The sequence below is a fragment of the Balaenoptera borealis genome, assembly GCF_965194805.1.
Source record: "Balaenoptera borealis genome assembly, chromosome: X".
NCBI lineage: Eukaryota > Metazoa > Chordata > Mammalia > Artiodactyla > Balaenopteridae > Balaenoptera > Balaenoptera borealis.
In genome coordinates this window covers 12,727,039-12,752,141 of record NC_138881.1, presented here as the reverse complement: position 1 = coordinate 12,752,141, position 25,103 = coordinate 12,727,039, and the positions used below count along the sequence as shown (strand labels likewise).

At 44.6% G+C, this 25,103-nt stretch overlaps 1 protein-coding gene across 4 annotated transcripts in view; it reads left to right on the top strand.

Annotated features, from left to right (window-relative positions):
• PIR (pirin) overlaps nucleotides 1-25,103 on the top strand; it is a 105,085-nt gene that overhangs the window by 40,001 nt on the left and 39,981 nt on the right. For all 4 annotated transcript variants that reach the window (XM_082375844.1, XM_082375841.1, XM_082375843.1 and 1 more), the window contains exons 4-5: nucleotides 4,904-4,987; nucleotides 6,898-7,104. In XM_082375844.1, coding sequence (XP_082231970.1) covers nucleotides 4,904-4,987; nucleotides 6,898-7,104 — 291 coding nt within the window. The remainder of the gene's footprint in view (nucleotides 1-4,903; nucleotides 4,988-6,897; nucleotides 7,105-25,103) is intronic.

Below are 25,103 nucleotides of genomic sequence, written 5' to 3'. Positions count from 1 at the left end.
AAATGTGGCTTATATCTGCAGGCAGCTGGGCTTCTGAATACAGCACCTGAAACTGAGGCAGACTCTATTCAGACCTCACTGACTGTGCTGGAGCCCTGCAGGCCACTGCCATGGGGGCTGGCCCTTCTCACAGAGGCAAAGAGCGGAAGAGGACCCTGACCTTCTGTGGCAGGCTGATTCCCAAAGAGGAAGAGGAGAAACAGGGTTCAGCTATGTGAGCGCAGCTGCTTCTTTCAAGTCCACCAATGAGATCAAGCTGTTTCCTTCCCACTATGGAGGGGTGGGTGAGATACAGCAAGAGTTGAGGAGTGTTAATGGAGTACCCTCCATGGGGAGGGAGATATCACCAAGGGCAGCGGAGGTTTTCCCTAACGCTGTGTGGAAGGTCCTGCCCTGCTGATGGAGCAGGGGTCACATTGATATAGGAGACCGAGGTCATGGCTGAATCTAGTGTTAGTGCTATGCTTGGTTTTATTTTGTGGCCCCTTCTCGTCTCTCTCGTCTCTTATCTCTTGCCATTCGTGTTCTTTGAGTGAGTCATGATCTCTCTCACTTCTTGGTCTTCACATGTGCCTGAAACACACTCCTGGCCCACCTTCACTGCCATCTTTCTTTGTCTGGCTTACTCCCTTCCCTCCTTAGGACTCACTTCCTCCGAGAAGCTTTATCTGGCACCCAAGTGTGAGCTAAACCCTTCCTGTGCTCCTCACACGACCCTGTACTTACCCAGCAGGACCCTTACTCCATATTTTATTCCCAATTACTCTCTTCTGCATGAGAATATGAGCGTCATGAAAACAATTATTGATATTTTCTGTGTCGTTTCCATTGGAAGACCTCAATGACTATTTGTTCAATGAATTCATAAACCTTTATTATTTAAAAATTATTCTGTTGTAAGTTTTACATCTATGAATTGATAATCTTTTGGCTAGTTCCTAAATACACAAATGTATAGGAAAATGATCAGGAACCCATTGCCACTTATAGGTTATGAAACAACTTTTTGAATTTTCATATTAAAAAAGATTAGTTAGATCTACTTTTTATGCCTTAGGATACAGCAAAAACATAGACTGCAAAAACAATCTGGCCTAGACGTATATAATGCGTTCTTGTATGGAGGAGGAAATAATCTTATTTGTGTAAAACAGTAGTATCTGATATATATGCTGAAACCTTCATAGATATTTTCTCTTCTCTTACCTCTTGGGTATATTTTTTTTGTTTTTCTTTCCTGTTGAAATATAATATTTCTACTCTTTTTTTGTGGTCTTAGAGATTTGTGATTTGTTGCTTAAAAAGTATTATTTACTCTTTTTAAGTAGTGACTTAAATTGTTATATTTGGTGGAATGAGTCTTTGAGCAAAAATTAGATCTGGCTTACATAATTACAAGAGATTTGGGATTTTAATTGCAGACTGCATTTTCTGGTTTGCTCGTTTAATAATGGTTAAAGAGAGTTTTGAAGTACAGTTTCCAAGGTTAAAACGGATAAACACATTACGCTTTAAAGAAAGCATTTGGATAGCTAGAATATGAAAACTTCATCCAATGATGCAAATGATCGGAGTTGTCACCCGTAAGCCTGAGGCGGGGAGCCACGCGTGGTTTGCCAGTAAACATGTTTTGCAGACACCTTTCAGAACTGTTGTGGCTGATTGGTATTTCTTGTTGGCATTACAGATGAATTTCATAAGTGTGTACAAAATGAGCAAAATGGAAAGTCGAATCTAAATAGAGTGGTACAGAGAGGACCCCAGCACCAATGTACAAATGGCGTTTTAAGCTTTCAGTGTTAAATCTTCATTTCAGATGTTACCATGTCCCTGGGGTAGTTTAAAATGCTAAGTAGTTGGGTGTCTTTTTCATTTTTGTTAGTTAGGATAATCACAATCGTTTTTAAAATGAGAATTTTAGAGCTGCTTGATTTTTCCGTTTAGTGAAATCATGAAATAAGAAGGGCTCGATTTTCTAGTGCTGTTTAGAATCGGTGGTATTTCATTCTGCCGAGAGGTACTGTGATTGCAAACGCTCCCAGGAAGGTTTTGCTCCCTGCACAGAATGCCTACCATAGATGGCTGCCGATACTCAGATTTATTTACCAAGATCAGTGTCGTCAAATAGAACTTTCTTTAAAGATGGAAATGCGTTATAATCTGCGCTGTCCACTGTGGTGGCCACTAGGCACATGGGGCTGTTGAACCTGCAAAATGTGACTAGTGCAGCTGAATTTTTTTTTTTTAAACATCTTTATTGAAGTAGAATTGCTTTACAATGGTGCGTTAGTTTCTGCTTTACAGCAAAGTGAATCAGTTATACATATACATATGTTCCCATATCTCTTTCCTCTTGCATCTCCCTCCCTCCCACCCTCCCTATCCCACCCCTCCAGGTGGTCACAAAGCACCGAGCTGATCTCCCTGCGCTATGCGGCTGCCCCCCACCAGCTATCTATTTTACGTTTGGTAGTGTATATATGTCCATGACACTCTCTCACCCTGTCACATCTCACCCCTCCCCCTCCCCATATCCCCAAGTCCACCCTCTAGTAGGTCTGTGTCTTTATTCCCGTCCTGCCACTAGGTTCTTCATGGCCTTTTTTTTTTTCCCTTAGATTCCATATATATGTGCTAGCACACTGTATTTGTTTTTCTCTTTCTGACCTACTCCACTCTGTATGATAGACTCCAACTCCATCCACCTCATTACAAATACCTCCATTTCATTTCTTTTTATGGCTGAGTAATATTCCACTATATATATGTGCCACATCCTCCTTATCCGTTCATCCGATGGTGGACACTTAGGTTGCTTCCATGTCCCGGCTATTGCAAATAGAGCTGCAATGAACATTTTGGTACATGACTCTTTTTGAATTATGGTTTTCTCAGGGTATATGCCCAGTAGTGGGATCGCTGGGTCGTACGGTAGTTCCATTTGTAGTTTTTTAAGGAACCTCCATACTGTTCTCCATAGTGGCTGCATCAATTTACATTCCCACCAACAGTGCAAGAGTGTTCCCTTTCCTCCACACCCTCTCCAGCATTTATTGTTTCTAGATTTTTTGATGATGGCCATTCTGACCTGTGTGAGATGATATTTCATTGTAGTTTTGATTTGCCTTTCTCTAATGATTAATGATGTTGAGCATTCTTTCATGTGTTTGTTGGCAATCTGTATCTCTTCTTTGGAGAAATGTCTATTTAGGTCTTCTGCCCATTTTTGGATTGGGTTGTTTGTTTTTTTGTTATTGAGCTGCATGAGCTGCCTGTAAATCCCGGAGATTAATCCCTTGTCAGTTGCCTCATTTGCAAATATTTTCTCCCATTCTGATGGTTGTCTTTTGGTTTTGTTTATGGTTTCCTTTGCTGTGCAAAAGCTTTTAAGTTTCATTAGGTCCCATTTGTCCATTTGTGTTTTTATTTCCATTTCTCTAGGAGCTGGGTCAAAAAGAATCTTGCTGTGATTTACGTCATAGAGTGCTCTGCCTATGTTTTCCTCTAAGAGTTTGATAGTGTCCGGCCTTACACTTAGGTCTTTAATCCATTTTGAGTTTATTTTTGTGTATGGTGTCAGGGAGTGTTCTAATTTCATACTTTTACATGTACCTGTCTAATTTTCCCAGCACCACTTATTGAAGAGGCTGTCTTTTCTCCACTGTATATGCTTGCCTCCTTTATCAAAGATAAGGTGACCATATGTGCGTGGGTTTATCTCTGGGCTTTCTATCCTGTTCCATTGATCTATATTTCTGTTTTTGTGCCAGTACCAAACTGTCTTGATTACTGTAGCTTTGTAATATAGTCTGAAGTCAGGGAGCCTGATTCCTCCAGCTCCATTTTTCGTTCTCAAGATTGCTTTGGCTATTCGGGGTCTTTTGTGTTTCCATACAAATTGTGAAATTTTTTGTTCTAGTTCTGTGAAAAATGCCAGTGGTAGTTTGATAGGGATTGCATTGAATCTGTAGATTGCTTTGGGTAGTAGAGTCATTTTCACAATGTTGATTCTTCCAATCCAAGAACATGATATCTCTCTCCATCTATTTGTATCATCTTTACTTTCTTTCATCAGTGTCTTATAATTTTCTGCATACAGGTCTTTTGTCTCCTTAGGTAGGTTTATTCCTAGATATTTTATTCTTTTTGTTGCAATGGTAAACGGGAGTGTTTTCTTAATTTTACTTTCAGATTTTTCGTCATTAGTGTATAGAAATGCAAGAGATTTCGTGCAGCTGAATTTTTTATTTTGTTTAATTATTTTAAACGTAGCCACTTGTGGCTAGTGGCTACCGTGACGGACAACACAGAATTTCAACACGGACAATGCTTTTAGATTTAGTACGGAGTTGCCTCTGGAAAAGTTGACTTTAATTTCTATGAATTCATTTGACATATCTCGCCAGCATTTATTGAGCACGTCATGGGTATGTGTGCCTGGTGTTGGAAAGACACGTCCTTTGAATTTCTCCCATCAGCCTGTAGAGGAAGGTGTGGAGGCCTGAGATCTGTCGTCCCACACACCTGGGTGAACGTGGCCTTGGTAACAAGGCTCCTGCTGTTTCAACAGGAGCTGCCTCTCTCACCCTGGGCTCTGGGACCCACCGTGGCAGGGCCTCGGCCCGGCAGGCTGAGGGTATGAGTGGCGGCCCCTCTCACCCAGCTGGGAGCTCTGCTTGCTCAGGGCTGCATCTGCCCAGAGGAAGGGGCTCCCACTTGAAATTCTCTCAAAGATGTTGCCCGGGCTAGCGTGGCCCTGTCACTGAGGTTCATCCCCTCAGCTCGCTCAACCATCTTAGTTGCTCCTGACACTTTGGTCAGCACATTTTCAGTGGAAAAAGTGAACAACTCTTCACAGCCCTCCAACACCTACTTTTTCTTCTGTTTTTTTTTTTTCCCGAAGGTATCTTACCTCCTGGAAGGGGGCAGCATGGCCCATGAAGACTTCTGTGGACACGCTGGTCAGTTGAACCCAGGAGACCTGCAGGTATGGCCCAGATGAGGAATGGCTGATGGTTTCATAGTCTTTGGGTGTGGCTGCTCCGTCCCACCCACTTCTGGTAGCTTCCCGCATCCCCTGCTCTGTCTGTTACATCTTGGACTTGTCCCTTTCTATGGCTTCTTGCACTCCGCCTGGAAACCTGCACGGGTCCCTTGTATTCCTCTCTCATGCTTCCCTGGGCCCTCACAATCAGTTTTTAGCTCCCACGTAGGGCTTTTCCTGATGTTTCTGAAAAGAGTAATCACAAGTCACTGTCTCGGCTTCCTTCTCTTCTGTCCCATCCTCCACTCACTGAAATCAGGGTTGGCCTCTCAGCACTGCCCCCCAAACCTTTCCTGAAGCTGTTCAGGTCACGGTCACTCATGATGTCCCAGTTGCTGCCACATTCACTGCGCCAGTTTCCGTCCTCATCTTTCTAGATCTCTCCGCTGCCTTTGAGACAATTTTCTATTTATCTTCCAGTCCATTTGCAGGGGTAGGTGTTGTCACTTAAAGAGCATGACCCAAACCCGGCCACCATCCTAGTCCTGTCTGAGACGTGTTACAGTTAAAATCCCCAGGAAGTGCTTGGGTCATCTTTGCCAGTTTTTATAAGTGTGGACTCTATACAGGTACTTTCTGGGATCATTTACATATTTTGGGGGATGACATCTGCAAATATTTGAATCGTGGTGTTTCAGTGAACAGGAGATTGAGAGGCAGAAAAGCAAAAGGGCAAAGAGTCGTGGCCAAAAGTCAACAGTAACCTGTCCCCGGAGCAGAATGTAAAGTGTAGCTTTGACTGCTTGTGACCCCGGAAGTGGATTCTTCCACCCTCCATGCATCAATTCTAATGTGCCTCGGCATGGTTCCCAGTGGGATTGAGCCCCAGGTGCCCACAGGTGTAACCTGCTCGTTAACCCCCCTTTGTGGCTTTCTCCCTTGCCTGGCTCACCCTTCCTACTCTTCCCTACTTGTGCTTTCTGTACCACTTTCCAGATACACTCCCTGCACTCGAGCCCTTGTCTCAGGATCTTCTGTGGGAGAACCCAAGCTGAGACGGGCAAGAAACCACCTATCGTGTTCTATCCCTTTATCCCCAGATCCCAAGGTTGGCATCTGGGGCTGGCCCCTCATGTGCTCTTAGTAAAGAAATAAATGAATGCTTGAAAAGTCTGCACAACAGCGGAGGCAGTAACTTCCTCCAAGCGGTGAGGGCTCCGTTCCCACTGTTGAAGTCAGCCGCCTATGGTGTGGTGGGTCCCGTGGGCCTCCACAGGTACCTGTAGGCCCACCTCGTGTCCTCCAGCTGCTGCGAATACCGGCTGTTGATGGCTCTCAGCTGCATCCCGCCCTGGGCACTGCCCTCTGCCCCGGTAACTGCCCCTCCCAAGGTTGTGCTCGCTACTGCACGGTGGCCCACAGTCAAGGGTTTGCTGATGTGGGGATAGGAAAGCCTCAATTTGGGACAATTCTGAAGTTTCATCCGACTCCAGAGCTCCCTGTTGGCTCGGCTAAGGCCTCCGTTGTATAATAACTGCATTGGTGATTGGCTTCTCCCCCAGCCCAATCCTGCTTTCTTCACTTGTTAAGATGCGTCTCCCGAGAGCACTTCTCAGTTTACTCTCTGCCCACAACTCCCCATGTAGGGGCGCAATCTAAGACTCAGGGATGCCAAAGAGGGGGTTCTTCCGTTTGTGTGAATTCCAGAGCTGATGATTTGATCGCACACGTGGAAGCATGGGACATGTTTGGAAAACTGGAAAGGCCCCCAGCAGTTGTCTCTGTCGTTTTGTTATTCCTCGGAAAGCAGCACTTGTAAGGTGCCTGACTTAATTACCAGGTGGTAATCATCCCACCTGTGGACTCATTAGAGGGCGGGTCACACTTCCTTCTTTTCGGTCTGGTGTTTGCAGTGGATGACCGCGGGCCGGGGCATCGTGCACGCCGAGATGCCTTGCTCAGAGGAGCCAGTCCACGGCCTACAACTGTGGGTTAATTTGAGGAGCCCACAGAAGATGGTGGAGCCTCGGTACCAGGAACTGAAAAGCAACGAAATCCCTAAACCCAGTAAGGAGGGCGTGACCGTTGCTGTCATTTCTGGAGAAGCCCTGGGAGTCAAGGTAAGCTGCGCTGTGGTGTGTTTGTGAAAGCTGAGGTATGCAGCAGCACGAGGCTGGCCCCCTCTGGGTCGACAACTCTCACCGGGTTTGTCACGGTTCAAGTCCCATGGGATGGACTTGCTTCAAAGGTGTCAGAATAAATGCAACCTAAGGGAACCCAGAATTTTTTTTGCCACGTGCAAACCTTTAGAGTTAGGAAAATTACAGGAAAGCAAGCTCATGTAAAGAATTTGGTAAAAAAGCAGTTTTGAAGATTCATCTTAATATGTGTGCGGATTGAGCCTATTTCCTTTTGTTTATAGTGCAGTTTTAGAGTGCCTCGTTTAAGAAACAAAAACCAAAACTGACTCCACTCCCCGAAGACTGATTTAAATTATTTACGCTCAACTTAGTAAGGATAGCACACTACTACATCATAGAAAGGTTTTTTAAAAAATTAACTTGAACCTGTATTTAATCTATACACGCCACGCCCTGTACATTCTTCTTAACTGAGACTTTATGATATTTCGGTTCCAGGTCCCACCTTTTAATCAAATAAGATCAATTTTGGCTAAACTTTGTGAACAGATTTTGGTAGGAAAAGGGTATGGCCAGTACTGTGTTAATTGCACACCAGAACTGCTTGTCTGGAGCCCAGGTTCCTGGTAGTGAGCTCGGTAGTGTGGTGTCTTAGGCGGGGTTTCCCAGTGGCAGACCCAGAGAAGGGCACTCCTGTGCGAGTGCTTTTAAAGGAAGTGTCCCGAGGGGCGCAGGAAAAGGAAGTGTCCCTAGGGGCACAGGAAAAGGAACCCAGACAGGGAAGGGAAGGTAGCCAAGCAAGGGTGTCATCTCAGGCAAAGTCCAAAAGAGGACGGGGACTCGGGAGGATCAGTCTGCCTCTGAGTTGTCCCGACCCACCCCAGGCAAGGGAGCTGGGCTTTCGTACTCCCATACCCCAAGCCATTACTTATGGCCATTGAGTTTGGGGTGGATGGCAAGGAAATGGTTAAAAGGGATGGGAAGGGGGGATCTGGGAGGGCCCCCCCACCTCCAGTTCCACACGTGCTACCTGTTGTCTGTTACCTGTTGTTGAATGGTATCAATATATTGGGAACCATTTTGCCATTCTCTTCGTGCAAACAGCACTTAAAACTATTTTAAATACTAATTTATGTAAATTTAAATTTTGTTTATATGCACCCACAGGGATGATGGCCAGGCAGTGGGATGCATTTCATGGTTAAGAGGTTGGTCATGATTACTGGTTAGGACTTAACTGGTTTTTGTATTTCCTGCACCGTAACCCGCAGTTCTTTTCCTGTACTGTGCCTCGGAGTGTGTGTTATTCTGCTTTGCTTCCAGTGCAAACAGAAACGATGGAAGAAAAAAATATCAAAATTCACTCCCTAATAAGCATATATAGCTGACTGCTATCTACGCCCTGGCAGGCCTCCATGTTACTTTGCAGTTGGAAACGTCACCCTTCATTGTGTTTCTGTGACCCATTCGTGTTTTGCCAAGCATTGGGCAGTGCGCTTTTCAACTGTGCGTCGAGTTTCCTTCTCTTCAGCTTCACAGGGGAGAATACAGGTCCTGTGAGGTCTTTCAGGTATAAGGCAGAGGACCTCACCTTGTGTATAGAGTCAGGCAGGGAGGGTCTAAGGAGAGCTGAATTGGTGCAGAGGAGAGGCGGCTCAGTGTGTTGCCCATGGCGTTTTTCATTCTGTGTTTTCAGGACTCTAGGGCTCTAGGGACGGGCCTTCTTGGGATACTGAGGCAGATGGTAAAGGTCAAGAGATTTCCTTCTCTCCACTTCAACCAAAGCCCAGGGCTTTACCCAGTCACATGTATTGGTATTGTCTTTAAGATTTCACTTACAAAAAGAGTTGAGTTATCTGCAGCTAAAAAGAGAAATTAGACCACTGATGTAATGCATAATCAAAGCCAGCAATATCATGAATCCTTAACATTTACAACTGCTTCTCATTTATAGAAAATACAGTGCAGTTTTAATGTCAGAGCTGGTACCAATTACAGGCAGAAGGACATTTTAAAGCACTTCCAAGCAGCAGACCACGTGCTCTTGCAATCCCAACTAAGAATTAGAAACCAGACGTAATAATGTTTTAACTTAGTGAAATAACGTCTTAGTAGCTGCCAGCCTCTCTTTCTCTTTTTGTCAACTAAAACCTCTGAAGTGAATTACATTCTCCTAAATAAGTGATCAGTCTTTATTTTTTAATTAATTAATTAATTATATTTACTTTTGGCTGCATTGGGTCTTCGCTGCTGCACGCGGGCTTTTCTCTAGTTGTGGCGAGCGGGGGCTGCTCTTCGTTGTGGTGCACGGGCTTCTCATTGCGGTGGCTTCTCTTGTTGCGGAGCTCGGGCTCTAGGTGGGCAGGCTTCAGTAGTAGTGGCATGCGGGCTCAGAAGTTGTGGTTCACAGGCTCTAGAGCGCAGGCTCAGTAGTCGTGGTGCGCGGGCTTAGTTGCTCCGCGGCATGTGGGATCTTCCCGGACCAGGGCTCGAACCCGTGTCTCCTGTACTGGCAGGCGGATTCTTAACCACTGTGCCACCAGGGAAGCCTGATCTGTCTTTATTATGAGAGCATTTGAATAAGGGACTCTTGGAAGCCTGGGCAGCATTAATTTGGACTCTGAGAGGCCATGTGGTGCTGTGGTTACCAGTGTGGACTCTGGAGACAGCTGGCCTGGATTAGAATCCCCACCGTGAACTAGCTGTGTGGCTTCGGGCAGACCATTGAACCTCTCTGTGCTTCATTGTCCTCATGTGTAAAATACGGTTGCTGTGAGGATTAAGTGACTTTTTTTTACACTTTAAGTTGTCAAAACAGCATCAGACGTGTTGTAAGCACCACACGAATGGTAGCTGTTATTATTATTATTTTGATTACTTTGTGTTAACTGGGGCAGGAGCTGGGCTGAGATTTATGTTTGTGGTCTATGCTAAAGGGACTTGCTGGGATTTGGGAAAGGTAATTAACCTGCTCTGAAGAAAGGACACCAGTGTGAGTCATCGTACACACGGGGGGCTCTTGACCATTTCTTTCTGGGTCTCATAAGAAACGTAGCTTTGCACATCTGAAGCCTTAATATCTGCTCACACAGGAATGATTGGATTGTAAAAAGTCTAAATCTACCATAAAAACGAACTGAAGATTGTATTGCATCAGGAAGATAGTTTCAAGTTAAATCACGAGGTGAGGCTGAGAATATACCTTTCAAGAGATTGATGTGTTTATAACCAATAGTCACCAACAGCTCCCCTCCCAGCGCCTTAAATAGCTAGAAAATGGAATTAGTGACCATTCCAGCGCTTCTCCAGTTTTAATATTCACATGGATTACTTGGGGCTCTTGTTAAAATGCAGATTCTGATCCAGCAGGTCTGGGTGAGGCCTGAGGGTCTCCATTTCTGTCCGGCTCCCAGGTGATGATGTTGCTGTGGTCTGGGGACCGCGGTTTGTAATCTGTGTGACGTTCCTGGGATTCGAGACATGGGAGTTTACTTATCAGGAGGGCCAGTTTGATTAGGTACCTATAGGAGATGTTAAGGTCCAATTCTGTGGCTTTTGGCAAATCTTCAACCTTTCTGCAGTGAGGGGGGTTTTGTGCAGAACGCTATAAGCTTTTGCAAGCAGCACGACTGACCTTTGATGTTCCCAAAGGTAGATGTGTCCCTGTTTCCCAGGTTATATGTGTCTGGGCATTTCTTTAGCCCTTGGGAAGCCACAGCCAATTGTGAGCAAGATTCCGCCAGGACAGCACAGTCTAAAGTGAAGGCTGAAAGGGGGAAAATATAAAAATGGGATACTTTGAATAGTTTCTGTCACTTCTGGAAGGTCAAAAATCACATGTTTATTTCATGAGAGTATGAAATTCTCCAAACCCCATTCCATCCTTATCAGGCAGCCAATCAGGAATATTTATTGCCAGTTCTCTCTGCAACATGATTCTTTTCCCAACAAACGCCTCTTCTTGCCTCCTGCTGTTTTAAATTACATTATGTCAGAAGCAAACCTTAAGGAGGCCTCAGCCCCGCCAGGGTCAGAAAAAGGCTATCTTGAGCCAGACTGCTGAGTTCAAGGCCAGCTCCACCACTGACTGCCTTTAGAGAACTCATGTAAGCTTGCTGGGCCTCAGTTTTCTCATCTGTGAAATGGAGATAATTATAATGACCCAGAGGGTCATTGGGAGGATTAACTTGGTTAGTATGGGTAAAGAACTTAGAACAATCCCTGGTGTCGAGTAAGCCCTCTATAAGTGGTTGCTACCTTTACTTTTTTTTTTTTAAATTATTTTATTTATTTTATTTTTGGCTGCATTGGGTCTTCGTTGCTGCGCGCGGGCTTTCTCTAGTTTTGGTGAGCGGGGGCTACTCTTCGTTGCGGTGTGCGGGCTTCTCATTGCGGTGGCTTCTCTTGTTGCGGAGCACAGGCTCTAGGCACACCGGCTTCAGTAGTTGTAGCACGTGGGCTCAGTAGTTGTGGCACGTGGGCTCAGTAGTTGTGGCCTCAGGCTCTAGCTCACAGGCTCAGTAGTTGTGGCGCACGGGCTTAGTTGCTCCGTGGCATGTGGGATCTTCCCAGACCAGGGCTCAAACCCGTGTCCCCTGCATTGGCAGGCGGATTCTTAACCACTGTGCCACCAGGGAAGTCCTACTTTTACTTCTTTGCAGAAGCTTTGTGCAGTGTTCATGTGTCCCACAGTCATAACAAGAAGAAGCTTCCTTCTGATGAGCAGACTGTATATTCATGTATTGGATAACCAAAATTTTAAAAATTCACTTTCCAAAAGAGGTTGCCAAGCATCTCATGTAATTTGCTCAGATCTTGTTTACCACTGTGCCCCCAGCACCTGAAACAGTGGCTGATACATACAAGGCAATCAGTAAATATTTGCTGGGTGGATAAGTGAAATCGTTAAAATGTAAATGAATGCTGGAATAAGAGAAAGTAGGGTTAAGTAATAAGATCGACAATATAGGGATTAAGAATGACTGCAATAAGCTTAATACAAGCTAACTAAAAAGTTGAGAGAACAATGAAATTAGCTAATTTCCATTTTCAAATGAAATAAACTATTCAAGGGATTCGGAAGCAGGGAAATAAAAACCAGATTGATTTTTTTTCTTTAAATATGAATACTGAGCTGTTTTGCAAGACCCAGATTGTTCCTTGCAGGTTTCTTAAATTCAAGCAGTGACACCAATCACTGAGCAGAGGTTTGGAGGTTCGTGGTTCCCTTTGGGGGTCCACAGACAGGTGTCTCCTTGTCTTTGGTAGCATCTTTCCTGTGGGTTTCAGGGCGTGGCTTGATCTGTAGTAGCGGACATATTGGCTTTCAATGCGTCCCTGTGGGCCGTCCCCCTTCTTGGCCCCGATTTAGCTCCAGCAGGCATTGGGAGACCTCGTGTGCCTTGCGCCAAAACCCAACGTGCCCACTAATCAGCCTGTGTTGGTTGTGGGCTGGCATGTGATTTGTAGCCAAGCCTGTGATTGTCACCTCCGATTCGGAGAGCTGGGGGTGTCTCCAGGCTGTGGCAGGCCGTTGGTACCCACACATGCCTTTTCCTACACCAGAACTGGAGAAACAGCTGCCTGTACCACATTTCCCAGCTTTTGTTTTCATCCGGGAAACTCCAAGGGCAGGATGTCATTTGAAACACTTTATCATCAATATAGAATTTTGTCAGTATCCTCCTACCTTAATTTGATTAAAAAATATGTAGTTTATGTGGCTTTCGAGGAAATGCTCTTATAGCATGTCCAAATGGCAGTGGGTTTTTGGCAATAACACTGGACAGTGAACTTAGAACATTTTTACATTGTACCCATTTTGCTCTTTCAGGGGCAATTTGAATTTTTTAAAATTGGATCTGGCAATGTGAACTGGACCTTGCCGACTTTACAGTTGGCCCCAGATTCTCAGCTCCCCCGCTCCCCCTGCCATTTCCCTGGCCTTTCTGAGCTGGCTTCTGTTCACTTGGGGATGTGGGGAAAGCTGGCCCCCTCCCACAGGAGGCCTCTCTTTCCTTCCCAAGCCCAGAAGACCAACTTCTCAAGGTAGCATTTAAAAAACAATAAATCTTGAAAGCAGGTAGCACAGGCACTTGTTTTTCCTTTGAAGTATTCCAGCAGGTTCATGAGGCTAGCTCAAAAAAGAATAATGGCTAGTCTCCCAGTGGCAGAGATTTCGAGTGGAGCCGTGGGTTTCTGACAAAGGGAACTCGGGTAACAGGCTTCAGCTGGCCCCGAGAGCAAGCAGGGGGAAAACAGCACCTGGTCAGAAAGGAATCCTCTCTTCCAAAGGCCTCTCTGTTAATTGTTTTTATTTATAAATCAGAGCGCTCTGTGATAGATTTAAAAACTGGATATTTAAAAAAACATTCCCTTCGGGATGGAGGGGGATAAGGATGGACCTGGGACTTCTCTCACTATGTCTTCTTATTTTTAATTTTGAAAGATGTAAATGTTTACATATTTAAAACCAGAAAAGGAAAAGAACCCCCAAACCTTAAAATGAAAACCGAACGGAAACAAATGAAGAACCTAAAAATCTGTGTAAAGATCTCAGCAACATAACCACACAGAGAAAATATTCATTTTAAGGGCTTTTAAACATAGTTCTCTGACTGTACAGTTTGAGTGGGATATATTCTAAAGGCAAAAACATAAAATTTTAAACTTCATTTTGTGTTTGTATTGTTAATGTTGGCATTACAATTTTAAAACAGTTTTGTACATATTATGAAATAAAACAAATGAGTAAGTTTGTTAACATTTTTAGGAATCAAGATTTTTCAGTGTAAGAAAAATAGGTACAAATATAAAAGAGCTTAGAAAAATACTGTAGTATTCAATGTTATATTAAATACTAAACATTTTTTTAATGGATGGCCACTGTCTCTAAGAGGCAGTTTCTGGAAACCTAATATAATTTGATCATTTTAGGAATTCAAGATTTTTAATGATGCAATTTTATCTTTCTTTCTGACAACAGTGTCATTTTCCACTGGGTTTTATTTCCATTGATTTTTCTTTTATGGTCCATGTTTAATTAAATGCTATGAGGAATGCTTTAAAAAAGTCCCTCCTAAGAAATTCACTATCACCCAAACGAATTCAGGCTGAATTTCCCTTTTCAGATTTTAAATAAATGTATTTTAATGGGTGGGTGTGGGGAGAGAGGAAAGGAAATATCACACAAGGCAGAGAGCCTGCTGGTCTCCCTCTGACACAGGGCAAGAGGGAAACAGAGCAGTTGGAGGAAAAGTTATTGTCAAGTGCGAAGTCCTGTAGAAATGTGGAGCCGAGGAATTCACCATCTGCGTCTCCTTGCTAGTCATCACCAAGGTCCAACCCAGTCCCCTCTCTTTAGTGAAGCCTTCTCAGCTGCCCTAGATCCACAAAGCCATCCTGTCTTCACCATCCATGAGATCTTTGGACTGACAATTATCATTTGATTCACGCGTCCAATTTCTCTATGAGCTCTTTTCATTCAGTCATTAGATACTTGCTGTGGGTACAGTGTGCAGAGCCCTAGAGATACGATGTGAATAAAATACAGCCTCTGTCCTCAAATAAGGTCACAGTCTAGCCGGGGGCGGGCGGGGGCGGGGAGAAACGGGCCAACATTAGAAGTATGTGATACAAAAAATGCTAAAACAGCGGTTGTGTAAAACTTCCGTGGTGGTCCGGAAGATGGAGAAGTAATTTTCCTTGTGTGGATGGAAGTAGGAAAGGAAACAAAGAAGAGAGATGGGGACAGGGGTCATGTGTTGTAATGGCTTATACAAAAGGCTTGGGTAGCAGGGGTGCACTGGTTCTTTGGGGATCATGATGGGGGGCTGCGTAGGCAAGCAGAAGCAACCAGATGCTAGTGGGGCTGTGACAGCGTAAAAGGAGATGATGCAGAGTACTGGGGAGGAGGGAGACCCAAGGCCAAGTTTGTCTACTCCTGGATTTTACCTAAGGCTGACCTTGGTTGTATGTAAATTCCTGCATCCCTCTCTCTCCCAGGGTTTTTCAGTAGCATAGTTTGAGGGTAAGGTTCGGTGGGGTGCTGTGTGCAGCCCTGTCTCATCTCGAATTTCACAAAGCAGTTCATTCTATAGGACCCGCCCCATCACAGGCTGGGTAGCCCGAGCGAATGATCAGCCTCGTTGCACAGACAAGTGCAAACCTTGGTTCTGATTGAGTGTGAGACCAGGCACAGTTAGGTCTGTTAGTCTTGTTCACTAAATAGGAAGACACCAAAGAGCTTGTCCTTGTCCTGAGTTGGGAGCCGTAGTTGGCACTTCATTTGCAGTTAGGAATGTTCAAATAAACAGCGGTCAGGATCTGCTCACATCAGCTCTACAGAAGGCTGTTCTTGCCCAGGACAGCCTGCTCACCCCAGAAATACCATTCTTGGTGCGCACGAAGGGTGCCAGATGTTCTTATTCCTTCAAGATGTCCCTGCCGACCTAATCACCTAGGAAGAACATTCCAGTGGGGTCGACGAGCCCTCTTCTGCCAGTAAATGAAGATTGGATAAGTGCACTTTTAAACCAGAAGTTACATCCCGACTCATTCATACATCGTTGGCCATTACTAATCAGGGTTACAAATTAGCAGCGGATTTGGACTAAGAGCATAATGAAAGCTATAAAAAGCAAGGTATCACCTTCAGTAAAGGTGAGCGGACACTTTACATATCATTATAATCACTTCTGTGACTGTCAAGGCTTGTCCTTTTAGGATATAAGAAGTCTTTCCCCAGGAACACATAACAGATTTTTTCTAACCGTAGTGAGAAAACACAGGACAGTTTCAGAGAGCTTCAGAGGCTCTTGCCTATTGCATTAAAAACTGAGCTCCTGTGGATATAAATGAAGTGGATATTGGTATTTTAAAAACTGGTACTGGCATATAAAGAACTACACTGTTGAGAGCTACGAACACCATACTTTATTTTGCCCGAAGCACAAATCTTTCGGATCATGTGGCTTTTGAACAGTTTGACCAAACTCACACTAAAATGTGATGAGTAAATTTGGTGTCAGGTAGAATTCTGATTACTTGAAGCTTCATTAAGAATTCTCCTGTGGTCAGGTATAGGTACTCCAAGAGAGATAAGAATTAAAAATTTTCAACTCTAATGGGCTCTAAATCATGGATCGGATGACTGTAAAGGGGGAGCATGTTGTGACCTTCCGACCTCAGGAAGCCCTTTTCACCATCCATTGCCGGCCACAGGCTGCTGAGTGTACCCTTAGTAAGACGAGATGAGGGCATTGTCAGAGCCAGCCATTCCTGGAAGGACTCCCACACTGGCCTTTGGGGAACTGGGAGGATTTTCCAGGAAGGTATTTATGCCACTGTAGTTCAGTTGAGCTCAGCAGATGTGTACTGAGGGATACCTATGTGCAAGACTCTGTGAAGATGTAAGGGAAAAAGAGGAAAAAAGTCAGAGCTGGAAGTGCACCGTCAGAGGAACAGACACATGCACTGGTAACACGGGTATACTCTGCTGAGTCACTGGGCTAGTAAACATGGCGGGGTTAGGGGAGGCCAGAACACATGGGAGGCTCAGCCCAGTCCGGAAGCGTCAGGAGAAGCAAGCCCGAATCTAGGAGCAAACTGGCCTGGCGAAGAAGGATGGAAAGAGTCTAGACAGTGTGATGGAGACAGCATGAGTGAAAGCAATTCTGTTCGTAGGTGTCAGAGTGTCCAGTGGAATAACTCAATACTTTTAGGAGGCCTTCAAAACGTATGTCCATTGTTTTAAGCATGAAAATTGTTAATCATCTTTACCATGTAAAACTTTGGTGGTAATTTGGTATTTTCTCTCTCTCTCTCTCTTTTTTTTTTTTTTAACTTGTCAATTTCATTCTCTTGTGTCTTTAAAAAAATCATGACTATACTGATGATGTTTCTCCTGGTGTCATTGCTCTTCTGCCTCCTCTGCCTTTTCTCTCCCTCTCTGCATGACTCAAACCAAAACTGTGCAAAATTCCAAAGGTACAGCTCTCACGTCACTGTCTGAAGGGGTCACCCATGTGGAGACTAGAGTGGTTCCATTTGGAACGCAACATGGGTTGATTAAGCGCCAGGTTCATTGACGAATAAAATAATGATAACTTGCCTCTTTTTCATGAAACCTGAAGCCCCTCATGAAGCCCCCCTTGCTCTCTTTGCTTTCATGTAGATGATCATTTTTAACATTATGGAAGGAAACCATGATGGCCCCAAATTTTCTTTTCCTGGTCCAACTATAAATAGCAATTGGAGAAATTTAAATGCTTCCTTTTAAAGGCAACCATTTTGAAACTCAGAACAGGGCCCTTCTTTCCCAGCACCTTCAGACACCTGCCTGGGTCAGTTTTCCTCACCTTTCTAGGCTCTAGGAACAATGCTGGCATCCCCTTCCCCTTCTGCTGTTCTCTGATTGCAACAAGCCATCCACCAGAGAGAGGGAGAGCTGGGCTGTGAAAAGGAAGAAGAAAAATAGCCCAACACCTTTTCTACTCCATCTTGGTTCCTTTAGCATTGATTTTTGTTGATTTCCACCCGTTCTCCACCAGAGTGTTTTCTTGTAGACCGCCCCTCCTCCCCAACCCCATCGCCCCATCACCACCACCAGTTAGAGTTTCTGCCAGTTGAGTCCTCCTGGCCGGATTCTTATCCCTAGCAGCTTCCATGCCTGGCTGCAGCTGCTCCGCTTGTCAGCAGTCAGTACCCATCCACGTCTTTGTCTGCCTTGGGGACTTTGAGTGTCTCTGAGTAACTACCGAGGCTTGGCTGGTGGATTTTCCCAGCATCAGATACTGATTTAAGGCCATCTGTTACTGATCAGTCCAAAAGAAGTTTTGAGTGAGAGTTCCTGGTGACTGTGATTAAATGTTTTCATAGGTTTTAACCGACAGAGTCCATCAGCCATACAAAAGCAGCAGGGGACTTAGAATTGGATAGAAGTCAGATGTAGGGAGTTGAGGTGCAGGAGAAGACCAGAAGATATAGTCCTTCTTCCCCTCCCAAGCTCAGAATGAAATGAGAGGTAGACTCAGAGAAGTTGGCCAGGTGGGGATCCAAATATCATCTTTATTACCAGTAAAATCTGGATAAGCGAGCATGGCTTGTGTCTTGAGACCTTTGGGTCTTCTTAATACTTCCCCCGCTTCGTTAAACGTGTCTAGGCAGAGCTGGACAGTCGTAGGCATCCTTTTCAGAGGAAGGTTTATTACCTCGTGGCAGAAGAAGCGATAGAGAAAAAAGGAAAAAGCCCAGAAGGGTGTGAGCTGAGCATGTTCAGTTCCTCAAATTACCCTCACCAACAGGATCCCATCCTTCCTTCTCCCCTCCACTCCCAGGGATGAGTAAGGAAGGCAAAGAGCAGCTGGCGTTGCTGCCTCCTGGGGGGACATTAGGGAGGGGTCTGGAGGCTCCCACTGTATTCTTTTAACCTACTGGATTTGATACTTAGCAGTGACTGCCCCCCTCAGGGAAGGAGAGGAGAAATTTATCGGCTTGGACCTCCTCCCACCAAAACTTGACTTCTGCTCTCTAGGATAAATTTGACTAACCAGAAAGTTCTGAAATGGTTACAGAGAGTATTTTCATTAAATTAACACTAAGGAACATTCATATTCTAGGCTGCACATGGACTCCCTATCCTATTTCCCTGTCAGAAATATATCCAGCCAGTTTGAGAGGTGTGTGAGAAGCCCAAGTGATAGCGTAAGAAATATCTAAATGTCAAAATATCCCAAATTTGAACAGTTCAGATCTCTAAGAGATTGATCTCTAACAGATCAAATCTCTATGCTCTCCATCATCAAATCTCTAAGAAGAAAGTAAGGTTCTGATCTAAAACTCGTTGCCTTTATAAACCAAGTCAAAAGAAATTATAATTAAAAATTTTATTCTAAATAAAATTCCAAAGTGTCCTCACCCAATTTAAATTCTGCTTTGCTTGGGTAGAATATGGATTTTCTTTTTCTCTATAAGCGCAGTATCCTGGGTTGCCTCCCCTGGATTGGATGTGGCTCCATCAGGACTGCCAAACTGGAATTCATTCTACCCCAGTTCTCATTTGTCTCACTTAAAAAATATCCCCAAAGATAATAGGACACACATTTATTGCAATACCAGCCCTGGTTCCATGAGATTTTGTTGTACAAGCAAATCTCCGAGCCCTAGAGCAGTTACATCTGCAGAAAATCGATGTACGCGGTGAGGCCAGAACATTAACATAGTTGGGAGAACAAAGCATGTATCCATAGTCCTCCATCCTTTGAGGTGAGACATTTGTGCCTTCTTGAAATTTCGTTGCTTGTATTGGTGGCAACTCCAGACACCAGGTCTTTAGAATATCTTCCACCCAACTGTTGAAGGCTAAGAAGAATATGAAGAGGTATTCTTCTGACCAATACACAGAGAAGCGTGAATTCTAATAAACTACCACTTGATACGTTTTAAGTTGACAAAAATCAGGAAGTTGGGTATTATCAAGTGCTGGGAAGGATAGGAGGAAATAGAAACTTCCTGCGTGGCAGGCGAGCGTAACTGTATTCCTTGTGGAGCGCAAGCCGGCATTACTTGGTGAAGCTAGCACTGCATATAGGGTGTGCCCCAGCCATTCCACTCATAGATATTTACTCCAGCAAAGCTTCACCAAGTAGACATATGATGGTGGTCATCCCAGCATCATGGGTGGTAGAAAGGAGTCAGAGATGATGTAGGTGGCAACCACTTAGGGAAAAGATAAGTATAGTATGGTGGTTACGTATTATGGAATATGGTGCAGCTGCTAGAAGGAATGGATTATGTTTACTTACAGCTGTTTTATTAGATCTTAGGAAATAATGTGAAATAAATAAGAACAAGAAAGCAGTTTTGCACACAATACCACTTTATTTTTTAAGGCCACCTGTCTTTCTAAATAAACATACAGAGGGTAGGTTGGAAGAATGTTCATTATGTATGCTTGACTGAGAGCCAATGGGGGAATGGGATTGAGGCAGAGGATGGTGGAGAAAAAATACAAAATGAGGGGCTTTCATGGGTGTCTGTGACCACGTGCCATAGACCGTGGTGGATGATCACTTCATTCCCATGTACCCACGGCAGGGGTGTGTGTGTGTGTGTGTGTGTGTGTGTGTGTGTTTGTGTGTGAGAGAGAGAGAGAGAGAGATTGATTGATTTGTGTCCAGCAGCAGCTTTTAACTTTTTTAGTGTAGGTGATCTCCTGTGTGGGTGATTTAAGGGATTCTAGGATGCCCTCACCCATGCCAAAAAAATTTCACTTACATTATCTAAACTGTACCATTAGAAAGTCAATCCTTTGACAGTACTATAGATGGAAAAGAGCATGGACTGTGGAGTCCAGCAGACCCAGGTCCACATTTCAGCTCTGTTGTTTAATACCTCTGTGGCCTTAGGAAAATTTATTTTTGCGCCTTTATTTCCTCATCTGCTGAATAGGGAGAATAACGCATAGTGCATGATATATAATGTGCCTAGCAACAAAGTATAATTCATAAATATTTGTTCCCTTTCCCTTATCTGTCTCCCTTTCTGCTCCCACATTCCCTTTTTATCATTAGACTTTACTGACAGCAAATCTCTAGAATTTCTTGGGATGAGAAATGAAAATGGCTGACATCTTTTGTAGGCTTACAAGGTACTAAATTCTAAGTCAGAGCTGTCCAATGAAAATATAATGGAGGGGCTTCCCTGGTGGCGCAGTGGTTGAGAATCTGCCTGCCAATGCAGGGGACACGGGTTCGAGCCCTGGTCTGGGAAGATCCCACATGCCGTGGAGCAACTGGGCCCGTGAGCCACAATTGCTGAGCCTGCGCGTCTGGAGCTTGTGCTCCGCAACAAGAGAGGCCGCGATAGTGAGAGGCCCGCGCACCGCGATGAAGAGTGGCCCCCGCTTGCCACAACTAGAGAGAGCCCTCGCGCAGAAACGAAGACCCAACACAGCCATAAAAAAAAATAAATTAATTAATTAGTTAATTAAAAAAAAAAAGAAAATATAATGGAACCCGTATGTCATTTAAAATTTTCAGTAGACACACTCAAAAAGTAAAAACAAACAGCTGAAATTAATTTTAATAATATACTTTAGCCAATTATCCAAAATATTATCATTTCAATTTATAATCAATATAAAATTATAATGAGATTTTTAATATTTTTTGTACCAAGTCTTTAAAATCCACTGTGTCTTTTTTTTTTTTTTTTTTACACTCACAGCACATCTCAATTCACACTCGCCACATTTCCTGTGCTCCGTAGTTACATATGGGTAGTGGCAACTGTATTGGACAGTGAAGTTCTGAGTGCTTTACCTGTATCAGTTCTTTTACACGTGATTTCACTTGGGTTCTCTGGAAAACAGAGCCTAAGGCAGGTCTCACGTGCACCCCAGGGCAGTGAGAGTGAGGGAGAGGGGAAGCAAGACAGATGTTTGGTGGCACAGGAGGCCTGTTCGGAAAGCTGTGGCTCAGGACTTTCTAACGAAGGAAGAAAGGGGAAGAAAGTCTGCCTGTGGACGCTAACTCCCTGCCCTTCTGGGCTGTGTCACCAGCCCCCTGCGGCAGCCTCTGAGGAGGCCACACACCACATGTGGCGGCTCGGATCTTCACTCCTGTCTGGGCGTGGAGGTCTGTCAGGCCAGGCTCTGGAGCTACTGTAGCTCCCACCACTCTGGGGGGGTGACGGAAGCCATTCAGAACTTGACAGTCAGCCAGGAGGGGCCGAGGCGGCAACAGCCATGGCACCCAGGGGTCTCCGTAAGTGGCCGAGGCCTCAGAAGCCAGGGAAGCTGAGAGACTCTGAGGAGGCACATAAAACGTGTCCAGTCAAATTCTCACGACAGCCTGATGAGGGAGAGAACTGAGGCATCGCGAGATGAGCAACTTGCCCGGGGTTATGCATCTAGTGAGTGACAGAGCTGGCCTTCTAACTGGATGTCTGGCCCCTGACTCTGTGCTCTTAACCACAAGCCTACACAGGTCCTTACCAGTTCAGCACAACCCAATAGAAATGAGATTTTCTGCTGAGAGCGGGTTTCTTTCCCATGGAAACGTTAAAGACAGGGCCTAAGAGGAGAGATGGACGTTGAAGAGGGAATTCTTGACCCATCAGTCATTTTGCTAAGGAGCTGACCCCTTCCTCCTCACCCAGGAATTCATGAACAATCCCCTGCCCTGGATGGGGGATAAGTACCAACCCTTCCCTAGGTCTCCAGCCCTTCAGCAGACTTGTCAACTCTTCAGTTTCTCAGAATTGTTGCTGAGTAGCAGGGAACTTACACTCTTCTTATTTCTGGGTAGAAGGGAGGTCCATATTTGATACTTTTGGAGCCTATTTGTATACTTACTTCAGTCAGATGGCCTGGTGTAGTAAGTTTGGGGTCCTGGGGGTTGATCAAGGAAGAGACAGGTTCCTGAGAGGCAGTAACACGCAGGCTCTGTTTGGGTGGTGCTTGGACAGGGTGGCATGAGAAGGGAGTCCAGTATGGTCAGAGACCTTCCAGAGACAGTGGCGCAAGGCCACCACCCAGAAGGGGACTAGGATGAGGGAGCTCCCTGGGGAGTCAGAGGAATTGGAGAGGGGGCTTACGTGTTTAGGTGATGTCACTCAGCAACAGGGTGGAGACTCTCTGGGTCAGAGAGCTCCAAAAGGCAACTGCAGTGCGGGGTCTTTTGTAGCTGTAGGGTTTGTCCTTATTTGCGGCACATGTTGGGGGCAGTTCCACAGGGTATGTAAAGTAGGTAGGCTCTAAGTGGCTAAAAATGTGTTTCTTTGGAGTATATTTAAAGTGATTGGATGTGTGAGAATTTGAGTTGGGCTCCAGCGGGCTTTGAGCTAAAGGTCCTAGCTTGCTGTGAAGAAGTAAACAAGATGGGTGCCATTTTTACTTCATACACAGGGGCCACCTCAGGCCCACTTATATAACAGCTGGACAGGAAGCTTTCCATTCATTCACCTCTTCCATTGCTGTTATGAGCTCTTAAGATGTGAGTGAAGTTCTTAGGAAAGCAAGAATCTGGAATTCCTGATAGTATGAGATGCTTTTCCAGCCAGGCAAGACCTACTCTCCCTTTTTCTTCTGGCATGATTTGAATCAGAATGTCAGGCAGCAGGAGACGTGAGAGAGCAGCTCTCCACCTCCGCCACATTGTAGATGAGAACGCGGCAACTCAGCTGGGCCAAAGGTCACACATCTCTTTGTGGAAAGAACCCAGACCGAAACTCAGGTCTCCTGAGTTTTGTCCCATTTGATGTGCACAGTAGCCCTGCCTTATCACACTGTTCAGCCCTTGTACATAAACTTGCCAAGTATGTCTGTCTCCAGTTTGGGAATGCCTTAGCTCATTTTTATGGAAGAAAGCTTCAGAATGAACCTCCGTCTCTTTCTACACCAAAAGGGTACCTTCAGCCACTTGTCTTCAGATGCCTCGACTACATCAGAACATCCTGCAAACAATCACATAGGAGAAGACTTGTGCTCTAACAGATTCCCCCTTAGACGTGAAATTGAAGGTTCATGTCTACACGATCGTCTGTCCCCAGAGCCCTGTGAAATCTTGTCTTTGCCAAATAGTCTCCCATGTCGATGCACTTTCTTACAAGAACTCTTAAAGCCCCTTAGTAAATACCAAGTGTAACTAATAGAGATTAAAAGTGTTATAAAGCCCTGTAAGGAATATTCTAGCATCTGTTAATAGACTTACTGACTCAGCCTTGAAAAACATTACCCATGGATGGGAGATAAACGATAAGAAGGCTCCCAGTTGGCATATTTGGGGGTCATTTGTGAGTTCATTGTACTGTTGCCTTTGTAGGATTATGGATGGATTATTCATATAAGGGATGGGCATTTGTTCTTTCTCTGGTTTTAATTTTCCAAAAAAAATTTGAACATCTGTAACCCAATTTCAGGCAAGGATGCTGACTCAAAGGGTGAAGAAATCAAAGTCTTACTTTCACAGTTAACATGTCTCTGATTAAATTTCAGGCCCATGAGTCCTGTCAGCATCTTTATTCCCTTCCCCCTTAGCTCTTCTCTTCTCACTACCTGTCCCCCAAATACAAGGTGAGAAGAGAGGGACTCAAGTGTTACTATTGATTAAAATGCTTCTTGAAAAAGGATACTCTCGAGACTAGACTATAGAATAATTTGGCTATGTCCACAATTCCTGGTCAGCTGGACAGCTTGATGGTCAAGATTTTCCGCAATCCTTTATGGCTGATAGAAGTTAAAAATGTGGTCTGGCCCTCTCTAGCTCTCACCCTATACAGAGTCATTGGCATTTTGCCCAAGAGTTTCTTGTCTTCTCTTTGGGTAGCACTTCATGTATATGTCAAAATGTGATTACAGGGTTTTAATCCTTCCTGTAATACCTTTGGCACTGAGGATGGAAACTAATCTCCGCCGCTCCTTATCAGAATTCTTTAAAATAATCAAGAATTCAGAAATCAGAGTGCTTTGGATTGGAGACAGAAGACATTTACCCTTTGGTTGAAGAGCATCAGCCTATTGTCAACAACAAGAGTTGGAAGTTGGCTTCAAATAATGTGGTAAATCTACTTTTCATTTCCTCAAATCGTAAGATCTCCCAAAGAAAGGGGAAGGTATGGTTCTCCACACTGGGACCATGGATCTGGCAGTGAGTTTCTTGAGTGTGTACAGAGGTGTAAGTGGTGGAGAGAATGGGTCTGTGAGAGCAGGAAAGTGGTGGCAGGAAGATGAGATTGGGAAGCCCCGTGGGCCATGGCCTGGCTGATGCCCAGAACTCCTATGGAGTAGATCGTCCTCTCTTAGTTGAGTCTCCTGAGCTCGTCAGTGAAGTTTTTTCCACTGAGCCTCTTTTTTGTGATTGGCAGAAAGAGAACCTACCCGAAATAGACCCAAGTATAGGTGCGAACTTAGCGATACAGAAGACGGTCATCAGCTGGGGAAAAGAGAAGAATAAGTCAACTGGGACAATTGGTTAAAC